Genomic DNA, 12,161 nt, shown 5'->3' on the forward strand with positions numbered 1-12,161 from the left:
AATTATTAGTTTATGTTGATCCAATTTTGGAATTCACACTTAATTAGAATATTTTGATTGCAGTACTATATACTAACTATATATTATATTTATATACTTTACAAAAATGGTGACGCAAGTGGAAGGAATTAGAGAAAGAACTAGCAACTTTGAGGCTTATATATATATATATATATCAAGAATGTGAATTGTTTTCTACCTATATATATATATCTATAATATTATTAAAATAAATTAATAGTTCTAATAGTGTAAGAACGAAGCAAATCATGGTATTTTGATTTTTAAAATTATCTTAAGACATATATATATCCGTAGTTAGATAAAAGCCCAGATGACATTTGTTGGACAGTTTGTGATTTTGAGAAGGGTTTACTTGAAAAAGAGAGTTGATCAAGGTTGCATGTAGCAATTACTAATAAAAATAGAGCATCATTATTCATTAATTTGAAGTTAATTAGTGTGTATTCAAATTAATGAAAGTGTTTGTTGAAGATGCAATTCTTGGTACCCGCTACTTAAATGATGTGCAATGAATCATTGAAGTATTAAGTTGGGTTAAGTAATTAAAAGCTTCAAGACATTATCAAAAAATTGTAAATTTGGGGATGGGACGTAGAAATGAAGAGAGGGAGAGGGAGAGGGGATAGGGCTGTGTCCATATAGTGAGGAAAAGAAGATGGAGAGCGTACCCCGTTTTGTTATGAGCCTACACAGTGCCTCGCTGTCTTGCATGTGAACTTCTTCTGCTCCACCTCCCATACATTCCCTCTTCCCCCCCCTACACACACATTAATTCATTACACACAATTTACACACACCCACACCCCAACTGGCACTTTTTGATTCATTCTTGGAGAGAGTTGAAGTTTGTACGTCAGGACAAAAACGCTTGTGTGGGGTTTCAGCCTCATTCCCCCCCCCCCCCCCCCCCCTCTCCCATATATCTCTTTATCAATCCTCATCACTTTCAACCTCACCACCACACTCTTATATATACACACAGACAGAGAGAGAATTGACAGAATCAAACCAAAACACACACACACACACACAATGGATCATGATTACCTGTTTGCAAATGAAGAATGCAGCAGCGGGTGCGAGTCTGGGTGGACTCTATACTTGGACCACTCCTCCATTCATTCTCCATCATGTAATCAAGAACGAGGGAGAAGAAGAAGTGGGGTTTTCACAGAAGCAAAAACATTAAAAAGACAAGAGCAAGAACAAGAAGAAGACGAGGATGAAGGAGAAGATTCGTCCATGGTTTCTGATGCCTCATCCGGACCTCCACACTTGAATGAAGAAGAATGCTACGGTGGAAACGACGCTAATGGTAATATTAATGGCTGCTTTTACCATTACCCCGTTCACGCCCCATTGTCCCGAAACAGGAACAAAAACAGAGATAATCGACGTCGGAAGCTTCATCAACATCACTCCTCTTTGCTTGACGACACTGCTAGCTCTCCCTTTTACGATTTCTCCAATGTGAGTTCATCTTCACACCCTCACCCTCATATATAACTAGTTTATTTTCTTCAGAACGGTTGTTAATTAGAATCTTTGATTTCTGCGTGTATTGCAGACTAATTTCACCGGAACAAGAAGCCTGCAGCCCTCGGTTGAGAATGTGTTGGAATATTCACAAGGCTACTCCACGACCCAGTTTGAGGTAGGATAAAGATCGCTACTCGTTCATGAAAACGCGCTTCTTTTGTTTCCTCTACGGACTCTTAACTCCATTTTGTATAGGTGAGTCGACCTCCATACCAGGACCACCATTACGATTTCTTCCAGTCTTCACCGTCAGCGAATCAACTGCAGCAAAACCAGTTGAGTTTCACATGTTCTTTGGATCTTTCATTTACGTTTTCTTTATTCAATTTCTTTTCTTTCATCTTATGAGACTTGTCTGAATTTGGAGCAGGTGGTTCGAAGATAAAAGGTGGTAATGATGCCATGAAATGACGACGACACTGATGATGAATCACTACTAATACTAGTACAAATGTTTATGCTGCTTTGGTGATGTCCTGATGAAAAAGAGAGGGACAAGAGGTTTTCACAAGGCAAAAGGGAATTCAATCTCAAAAAGGGATCTTGTTCCCCCTTTCTTGTTTCCTCTCTTCTTCTTTTGTAGCTATGGATGAACTCAGAAACAGAAAAAAAGAGAAGAAATTTTAATTTGTTTTTGTTCAAGATTAAGATTTCTTGTCTGCAAATAATGGTAACAAGTGAGCTATTTCTTCTTTTTCTTTCTTTTTTAATTGAGATTTTAATTCAAATGGAGGCCCCTATGCCCCCTTTCTTTCAACATGGAAGATCTCCACAATTTGTCCAATCTTAAGTGGAAACGAGGATTCTCTTCGAGGGTAACAATAAATATATATAGTTGTCATAAACCAATATATTTATTTAGTACTCCGATTAGGTAACAATAATTGTCAGAAATTTATAAGATAGATACACATATATTAATTGGGTCAATTATATGGAATTATCCATTATGCACACCAACTTAATGTTGACGCTGCATTCAGTGTTTTGTGTATAAATTATAGTGATGATTGAAGTGTATTATGCCATATGTCTCAAAATCTGCTGCATATAATAACTCGAATCGGGTTCTTGTTTATGAGCATAATTCAATGGAACACCTAATTAATATATGTTTGTTGGACAAAAAGTATACTGTATTTGTAAAGCAAAATCTTGGTTATAATGTGGACAAAAACCTATTTGTCTCATAGTGTCCGGACAAGGCTGAAGGCTCCACCCTTAATATAGATTGGATGAGAAAGTGAAATTAATAATTGCAGATTTTATTAATTAATAGAGTAGGATGAAAGAATATTATTGTGATGGAATGGTGACAGGATGATGGAGAAACGTTGTAATGATCCGTAGGTGCATGATATGGATGGGCAGTCGTCAGAACCAAAAACATATGTTGGAATTTTTCATATGCATCTCTACGTCGACCCTTTTCAAAGTGCAGAGATCCTAGCCTCACATCTTCCTCATCATCAACCCATACGACTTATATATATATATATATATATATATATTCTATTTAATTTCATTAATGTATAATTTGGCTCATTTTATCAAATTTGGGCAGTCGTCAGAATGCTTAATTAAAAGCAGTTTCTCCTTTCCTACGAACTCTGTCTTTTTCGGTTTGTTTGTTTGTTTGTGCCAATTTTCATTTTTTGTAGAGAAAATTATGTTGTACTAGGATTCCAGGATGTTTAAGCCACTTGACTTTGCTTAAACTTATTTAATTTGGCTAAAATCAAGTTTGGTCAAACTAAACCAATATTATAAAGTAAATGTATTAAACTTGTTCTGTGATTTTTCATTTTTTCTGAACTTTATGCCAATCACACGATAAATATATCACACACTTGTCACATAATTGATTCATATTTGATCAAATCGAATTCAAACTAAAATTTCTCGAGAAAGGAAGTAAATTTATTAGCTCACTCTATGCACATGTTTTTGGAGTCGGTTGTCTGGTCACTATAAATAAAATGACAACCATGCATATTTATACTTTTCACCTTGCTAGCTCCTCCAATACAACATCCAATTGAATTTTCTATTATAAATTATATTGTATTTTTTGTTCATATTTTATATATGGAAAAGTCACCTGCTGAATGGAAATTTAAAGGGAATTGAAAAGATAGAAAATACTTTAAAATTGAAGTTTAAATATCAAACACTAAAATAAACTTTACCATTACAAATTATGTTAAAGGAATTTAAGTAAATTGTGAACACAGAAACATTGTTTGGACCACATAAAATTCGTATCTCTTGTTTATTTTATTATTTCGTACATAAATTTACAATTACTATTACAAAACAATTAATATTGCTACACTATAAATTTCTACAGCTTAAAAATTACAGTTTATCAATACTATCCACCACGATCAGATAAATCAATGCAAAAGCTTAAGGGACAATCACGTTAATCAATATTTGTTATGGTTTTAGTGGCGAAATTCTACTTTCAATTCTATAGGATAGGGGGTTTAACACTTTTAATCATCTGCTTCATGAAATTTTAAAAATAGTCCTAGAATTAGAAAAATTCGTCACATTCAATTCCACATTTTTCGAGATTTTCAAAATAGTCAAAATATTAAAAAAAAAAAAAACTCAACACATTTAGTCTTATAAGTACCTAAATCTCTCGAATTTTCTCAATTTTGAGACCATTTTGAAAATCCCGTGAAACGAAAGACCAAATGTGTCGAATTTTGACCTTTTTTTAAAAATTTCATACAATAAAGAATTAAAAATATTAAATCCTCTGTCCAATGGGATTAAAAGTGTAATTTTGCTTGGTTTTAGTTGTGTATAGCGAATATTTTGACATGATTTGCAGATATATACAACAGGTAATAGCTGTTATGCAACTGTAATTGACTAATATCCACGACGATTTTTAACTTTTAACTATAATAATTAATCATAGTTGAATACAATATTTTTTCTAGTGTACGTACCCATGTTGTAATTTCTCAAAAACCAATTATTTGAAGAGCTTGCATCCTAATTTTCCAATTTATAGAGGCCAACATGTACATTATTGCATGGCAAGAAGCAAAAAAACAAAGTTGAATCCCAAGGTAACAAAACAAGAAAGAGGCTGAAAAAAACAAGATACAACATGGTCTGAAGATGATTAGAGGAGTGTTGAATGTTTGCAGTGAATTATATGTTGGATAGGATGAAAAGGGTATGGAGGAAACCAATTTTGTCTTGCCAACACCCCACCAACCAAAACAATGTCCCCAATCCCTTCCCTTGTCATCAAAACAATTTTTAAAACAATCCTTAAATTTTTCACCTACGACTGTTCCCAATCCTCATGACAACACTCTTCCTCCCCCACAGAGAACTGTAAATAATAATGGCTCTTTCTACTCACCATATCTCTGCAGTCTCCCAATTTTCAGACCTGTACCTTTTACTTCTAACATATCTGCTCTTCTTCTTACAGCCCCACACGCATGTGTTTTTCATCAGTACTACTCACCCTCAAATTTTGTACCACCACTACTGCATCACACCATCTATTTACACCACACTAGCCAGCTACTCAATCTATCCACCTTGTATTCTTCTACCAATTTTACTACTCATCTTCTCCAACCTCTCTATGGTTAAAAGTGAAATATAATTTAACATTACATTATTACATATATATTGTATATATATTTTGTAACTTTAACAAATAATAATAAAATAATTATTCTGCACAAAATTTCATGTTCGAGACTTTTTTGTAATTCTACATGATTCTATAGGCAACTTAGTTAATTATATATAGTTGATGAGTGATAGTTTATTGCAATTAATGTAAAAAAAGAAAAAAAAAAAAACTATCCTTAAGCGAAAATTGAGCAATCATACTTATAAAGTTTACATGTTCTTATGTATGTATATATGTATATTTTTTAACGCACATTTGACTTAATTCTAATTTTTCAACGTTGATGCCGACAAAGTTAAATACAATAATGTGACGAATGTTGTTTTAATAATTAAGTCATTGTTCTCCATTAGAACGTCACGAGTTCTAACCTTAATTTACTAAAAACATAGAATTCAATGGCCGTTTCATGTGTGAGTACTATGGGCTGGACGTAGCTGGTTTATAATGCTTGATCCAATAGAAATCAAGCTTAACATCCACTTGAACGAGTTTTGACAAAATGAGAAATTCATAGACAAAACAAAGAAAGAATAAAGTTAATATGATTGAATATTTTCTAGTGATTAGCCCTTCATCATATGCACCATCCAGTACAAAAAGATGGAGATGGGCATATATATATATATATATATATATATATATATATGTAATTGATGAAGATGTGGAGACAGCTGTGATGGCAGCAGGTATTAGGAGGTTGATGACATAGGAGTTGAGAGGACCACATCAACAAATGAAGTTGATTATGATTGAGAGCAAAGCACAAAGCAAAAGGTGGATCATTGAATCAAATATTCAGATACAGTGCATGAGGATGAGATGAGGTGATCACCAATCATCCATTGTGCATGGGTGATTTTGAACCCCATTTCCTCACACACTCCCTCTCCCATCCCTTCTTCATAATTTGCAAAATATATCATTTTTTTTCCCTTTCTTGATCTATATTTTGACATCCCACTATCATAGTTTTATTTTTTTTTTTTAAAGAAAAATTGAAAGTGCAAATTCACACTATGTTCTTTTATAATTCAAAACCAAGAATTGAATCCTATATTTTTTTTATCTGTGCAAGGGAGGATAATAGCAATCTTGTCATTTCCTGAAATTATAAATATATCTCATACTCGTTTCAATTATTAGACAGAAGTGTTATAATGATAAATTATATCCACGGGGACACTTTAATAATTTGGAGTTCAGAACACATTATGAGCGTGTGGAGTGGGTGCGTGTGTGGGTAAAAAATAAAAAAGTTATATATATCCACGCCTTATTTTATACTTACAAACTCTTTATATATAGAAATCATGTGAAGTTAAGATGTGTTTGTGATTTATCAATCAGTTTAAAATTTTAGTCAAAACCACCCCTCCGAACATATGAATGTCTGTTTGGATGGATTGGTAATATTTTGAGGCTGCCGAAACTAATTTAACATTGGTAGATTTCTGGGCCTCAAATGGACATTACATAACCAATTTTATCGGATCACCCTTGATAAAAGATTAGGCCCAAAAGAAACATGTTTCGAACCCAATCTATTGGCACACCACCTCATGATTCGTTATTTCAGCACATAAACTAAAATTAGTAAAAAAGAGAAAGAATAAATTACACGTTAACCCAAAAAACATCAACGTCATTATAAAAATGTACGGATGATTTTTGTACAAGTAACAGATAATAAGTCAGGAGGTGTAAATGTAATTTTTCCAAAACAAAAATAGAAGTGCAATCTGACAACTTTACAGTTACAAGGAATTAAAACAAAAATTATCGTGAAAGACAAAGTTTGAGTTTTAGAAAGCAACATTCCTCCTAGTAATTATCTTGTTATTGTTCCCAGAGATGGAGCTGGAATGTCTTAACCTGTTAACATCTACTTCCATGAAACAACACGGCTTGTCCTCATCAATTCTCCCAATCTTTCCAACTCCGCTGCCATAGCTCGTCCCCTCCGCCGCCCCCGGTATTCTCCACACCAGATTCCCCTCCGAATCAACATCCACCTTCGCGCCGCCACCTTTTCTCGTCGCAAGTAGTCGCATAAGACCCTGGAGGTCTTCTTCGTTAATACCACTTTCTAATTTCGATGGGGCGACATTCGGCAACTGATTGGTGCGAGGAACAGTGCAGTTGACGACGCTGCGGCGGTCGACTCCTCCCACACAATGACACATGGTGTTTGAGTAAAACTCTCGTGCTCTGGTCAGAATCCTAATGGGTGCATTGCTGCTGCGCGGTGAGAGCTTCTTTTGGTTATCGTTTTTCGTCTTTACCATGTCGTTGCAAATTTAAATGAGTGTATTATTACTTAGGGTGTATATATATAATAATTAAGCACGTAAAGTGCGACAGAATACATCTTGCTAAAAAAACTCAAAACAGATGTTTGATTAAGTTTGAACACTAATGTGCATCGTTCTTTCGATTATTTGAATTACACGGCACGGCGGCTACGACATAGTCCGCATATTTCCTGAATTTTGGTATCAAATTGAACATTAATGTTATAAACTTGGATAAAAATAGCCAATTAGATAATGTAACATTCAACATAATGGTCAGATGGACATAATAGATAATCCAATAATTTTTTGTCCGAAATCAAGGGATTATTTGCCAAAACAGATCAATTAATTTCCTATTACACTTATATTTCTTAAATATCTCAAATTACACGTCTTCATCAAGACAGTGATCTATTGAGACATTGATAAAACCTTTATTTCCATGAGCAGAACAAATATCCAAAAACCATTTATTGTAATATCCGATCAATATAATATAATGGGTAAATTATAATCTATCTATATGTGTTATGTAAAATAAGCAAACAACCACCGTTGAAAAATAAAATAGTAATTTATCTCTAAAAAATATAACAATTTACTCCCTAAATTTTAAAAAAAATAAAAAAATTTACCTCGTACTATAGGTTGTGAAGGGACAATAGTATTGGTAAGGAGAAGCAAGCAGAGAATTAGCAAATGGAAGGAAGAGTAGTACTTGGTCGCAGGTCTATTTCTTCTTACTTTCTCCTGCGACAGCATCTGAGCTGAGGATAAGCTATGTAGGTAGTGAGCACTCATCTCTTTCCCCTTTGATAGTTGAAAATCAACTATTCTTTTTTATTATAATTTTATTTGAAAATTCTTATTATTACAGTACGACATTACCAATTTGGATTTGGAGAGTGGTTATTGTTCATGGTTTTTCAACCCGTTGGCATTATAGTTTCTGGGACAATTTTTGTCATAATTAAATTTGGTCAAATCAAATAAATGCGATATGATTTGTCATTTTCATTTGATGATGTCCCAATTTGCATGACTTGAAGATCATGTTCAAATTTTTATCAATAAGTGAATGTTATTTTGTTTTAACAGTAATCATGTATATGTATATAATCATAGCATCTTTAAGCAGAACAGTCACTCAAAGACCTCTTATCGTTGATCATTGCAAGACATTCAAATGTTGTAGGAATTATAAGCTCAGACATTGAAATATCTATATATAGTGGATATGAAGATAACCATCTGTTGACCATTGCAAGACATTGTTTGGGCTTGTATTCTGGAGCTGTATGACCTGCACCCTGTAAATACACACACCATCAGAATATATGTATCTTGATATTTCCTTCAGATAATCATTCACAAGCAACGAAAAGTAAAACTTTATGTTGCCTTCACTGTAGCAAAGGTGAGGTGGGCTTCATTGTTCTTGTATTTCATTGTATATCTGCAAAACATAAATTAATTTTAGTTGATCTGTAAGATTGATCTTCGATCAGCAAATCACCAACTGATGAGAACTGACCCTGCAACTTGACCGTCGACATTCCAAGGCCTCCAATCCTTGTCAAGGGTGAGATTTAGATCGCATATCCATTTTAAAGTGCTCAAGTAAGGTATAGCCATATCATGATCACCGCTGAATTACAGATATTTAAATAATTAGAGCAGAAAAGAAATCAGAATTGGATTTTCTATCAGTTTTAAGCCATGGATTTTTTTTGTTTAGGAAAGAGCTAACTTGATGCACCTGTATACCAAGGCTTGAAAGCCTTTCTCATTGAGAAGTCGATGATGTTGCAAAACACTTTCTACATCGTGTTCATAGGATAAGCTCCGATTGCATCTTTTCCACTCAGTTATTGTTCCCTGAATGTCGACCAATACATTAGCATTAAGATATACATCCAGCACACACCTTATTTCGTTTCCACTACGTACCATCTCATCTCAGACGACAGGCAATAATAAAAACCATCTTACACATGCAAAGACATGTCTACCCCGAAAACTTGTCTATTATTTGTTCACGTATGTACCTTTCTGATGTGAAGAGCTTCTTGGACAGTTTCATCATTTGCCCAGACATAAGATGTCACGTAATTATAATTCTGCAAACAGGAAGACTTTTGCTAAGGAAAATCCAGTGGTAATAATACCATATATACTGTATGGACACAGCAAAATATGCTAGATGGGAAGGCAGAAATTACACGGCACAATGGTTGCTCTTGTTTGGACGAGGAAAGGAGGTCAACTGGATCATCTTCTAGAATTAGTTGGCCTGACCGAGATATGCATTTTGGCTCCAGGATGTGAGCATCATATATACGGCTCAAGCACTACACTTGATTACGTGAGAGCACAATGGGTGCATAAATGAACATCTTAATCGGAGGAAATGACGCCAAAGAAAAATGCAACGTTACCTCTTTAATAAGTTGAAGAGCAGAAAGGCACTGCACATTTTGTGGATCTGGGTTCAAATACTCTCCATGACAGCTGCTACTTGCTACCTGAAATTTTCCATCTATCCATTATTTTCATGTTATCTATATTCATCGACTAAATTATCAATTTGCCCGAAAGAAAAAGTAAAACACAAAACCCTTTTTAGCAATATCATTTTACAACGTTCAAATGTTGGCCCTATTTACTACGTCCATATCTCACTTTCAATTCACTTAGCAACGTAAGCGCTATTTCGGTCATATACATTCACTCTGTGCAAAAGTTTCAGGTTTCTAACAAATCCACAAAAGCATGAAATACATTCCGAATTAACATCAATATTGTATTTCAGGCACCGTATAATGAATGATCATGATGTCTCGAGACCAGCTAACAAGAACACAGTGACATTGAGATGATCGCTTCCTGACTTCAAATTTAATACATATTTTTGCTTCCATGCTTCAATTTTGTACTTCTTTCTCAGTGAACTTTTATCTGAAAGATGCTTATAAAAGGGGAACAAACTACCTCAAAATATTCATCTGGTATGAGCGCCATCTTGTGAGCATAAGGAACCCTTTCGTTCTGATCCTTACTGAAATTTGTAATTGAATTGCCAACAATGTATCCCTGCTTTAATTCCTCAACATCGTTATCTTGTTCACCCTGTCTGAATATAGATCTTCTAATAAAAACCCAATGTGATTAAGTATATGACTTTAACGTACTTGGAGTAACATTCGTGGCTCAAATCCAGCGTCATTACCTGGAGTATCAGCACTCATTTAAACTAAATCCAGACGGGGCAAAAATTCACACAATTCATTACCAAAAGTTCATTGTCTTAAATGCCACCTTTTACTATTTCCAGAGCTACCATCGGGGTAATTTTGCCACCATAAGAGTCACCAGCAACATACAGGCGATTTTTGACAAACTCTGGGTGATTCAACAACCACTGCATTTTGCAGCAAGACATTATTACCTTCAGATAATTGCTTCAGTTTCCATATTAATAGAAAGTAAAACAGAAACAAGTGAAAAAGACATGGATGGATGATAGTAGTTGAAAGCTCACCTTCCTCAGAAACGAGTAATTGTGTTCAGCGGATTTAGTGTCGTTAGAATTATAAGCTTGTGGAGTAGTGGCATAGGAGAATCCAGTTCCAACAGGGGAGTCTATGAATATAATATTAGCAATCTGCAGGAATACCATATATATATATAAATCATCATCCCTTAAGAACAGTTGAACTATATATATTGAATTATTGATGAGGATCGAGCATGAAACAATGGATGTTACTTACTGACCTTTGTCCATGAATACGGATTTAGAGTGAAAGAAGGAAAGCTTCCATCAAAAGCCTCAAGATCAAAAGCCAATGGACCTACACCCAAAATCAGGCCAGAGAGTAACACAACATGTACCGTCGCCCCGCCCAATCTTCCAAATAGAAACAAGAAGAAGAAGCAGAAGACCCACCGATTTCATACACAAGGCCGGAGAAACCAGAACAACCAGGTCCGCCGGTGAGCCATAGTATGAGAGGATCTCTTTCAGGGTCATTTTCTGATTGAATGAAGTAGTAAAACAGCTGCACTTCATCATTTTCTCCCACACCAATGTATCTGAGGATTCATGCCATTCACCCGATTAAGTCTCTTGAATAAGATAGACAGATATATACAAAATTCAACCCACAAACATATATATATATGTGTGTGTGTGTGTGTGCGTATGTGTGTGTGTGTGTTCATCTTTCAAGTATATACAATATAATGTAGCTTATTCCATTAACCGACCCGGTTTCAAGTTTGAAAGGCAGGGTTCCATGAAATCCGGGCAGAGTGTTGATGATGGATTGTGAATGGGCAGTAGTGTTGATGTTGATGAGGAGAAGCAAACACAGAATTAGCGAATGGAAGGAAGAGCACTTCATCGTAGGTGTCTCTCTTACTAATTTTCTTGGGCTGATGAGCGCAGTTGAAGGAAGCTATGCCACTGCAGCTGTGTTCTTCTCACCTCACCTCAATATATACCACAAAACCTGTCTGTGTATTACTTACAAGGAAGTCTGGATGCTTTAATTTCTTACCACTTCTGTATTTACATTCATTATCAAATAATCATATACAAATTACATTATAAGTGTATAGTA

The 12,161-nt window shown here is 34.8% G+C and overlaps 2 protein-coding genes across 2 annotated transcripts; one reads left to right on the plus strand and one right to left on the minus strand.

Moving 5' to 3' along the window:
* The first annotated feature begins 958 nt into the window (after positions 1-958).
* Positions 959-2,256, plus strand: LOC105169469 (protein SOB FIVE-LIKE 5). The gene is made up of 4 exons (XM_011089863.3): positions 959-1,494; positions 1,592-1,678; positions 1,759-1,838; positions 1,934-2,256. The coding sequence occupies exons 1-4, from the start codon at positions 1,057-1,059 to the stop codon at positions 1,956-1,958; spliced, it is 630 nt and encodes a 209-aa protein (XP_011088165.2). The 5' UTR covers positions 959-1,056; the 3' UTR covers positions 1,959-2,256.
* A 6,394-nt stretch (positions 2,257-8,650) lies between these two features.
* On the minus strand, positions 8,651-12,161 carry LOC105169878 (serine carboxypeptidase-like 13). Its single transcript, XM_011090431.3, has 14 exons — positions 11,806-12,161; positions 11,486-11,631; positions 11,314-11,390; positions 11,078-11,200; positions 10,855-10,957; positions 10,728-10,765; positions 10,528-10,629; positions 9,975-10,061; positions 9,759-9,887; positions 9,585-9,656; positions 9,296-9,414; positions 9,071-9,184; positions 8,938-8,992; positions 8,651-8,846 (listed from the first exon to the last, which is right to left on the minus strand). Exons 1-14 carry the CDS (start codon positions 11,940-11,942, stop codon positions 8,667-8,669), a joined length of 1,482 nt encoding a protein of 493 aa, XP_011088733.2. The 5' UTR covers positions 11,943-12,161; the 3' UTR covers positions 8,651-8,666.

This window comes from Sesamum indicum, linkage group LG8 (genome assembly GCF_026168435.1).
Source record: "Sesamum indicum cultivar Baizhima isolate 11 linkage group LG8, ASM2616843v1, whole genome shotgun sequence".
Lineage (NCBI taxonomy): Eukaryota > Viridiplantae > Streptophyta > Magnoliopsida > Lamiales > Pedaliaceae > Sesamum > Sesamum indicum.

Coding starts and splice junctions, on each gene's coding strand:
- LOC105169469 (XM_011089863.3), top strand. CDS start 1,057: ATGGATCATGATTACCTGTTTGCAAATGAAGAATGCAGCAGCGGGTGC. Junction 1,679..1,758: donor ACTCCACGACCCAGTTTGAG/GTAGGATAAAGA, acceptor CATTTTGTATAG/GTGAGTCGACCTCCATACCA. Junction 1,839..1,933: donor AATCAACTGCAGCAAAACCA/GTTGAGTTTCAC, acceptor AATTTGGAGCAG/GTGGTTCGAAGATAAAAGGT.
- LOC105169878 (XM_011090431.3), bottom strand. CDS start 11,942: ATGAAGTGCTCTTCCTTCCATTCGCTAATTCTGTGTTTGCTTCTCCTC. Junction 10,958..11,077: donor ATTACTCGTTTCTGAGGAAG/GTGAGCTTTCAA, acceptor TGCAAAATGCAG/TGGTTGTTGAATCACCCAGA. Junction 8,993..9,070: donor GTCGACGGTCAAGTTGCAGG/GTCAGTTCTCAT, acceptor TATGTTTTGCAG/ATATACAATGAAATACAAGA.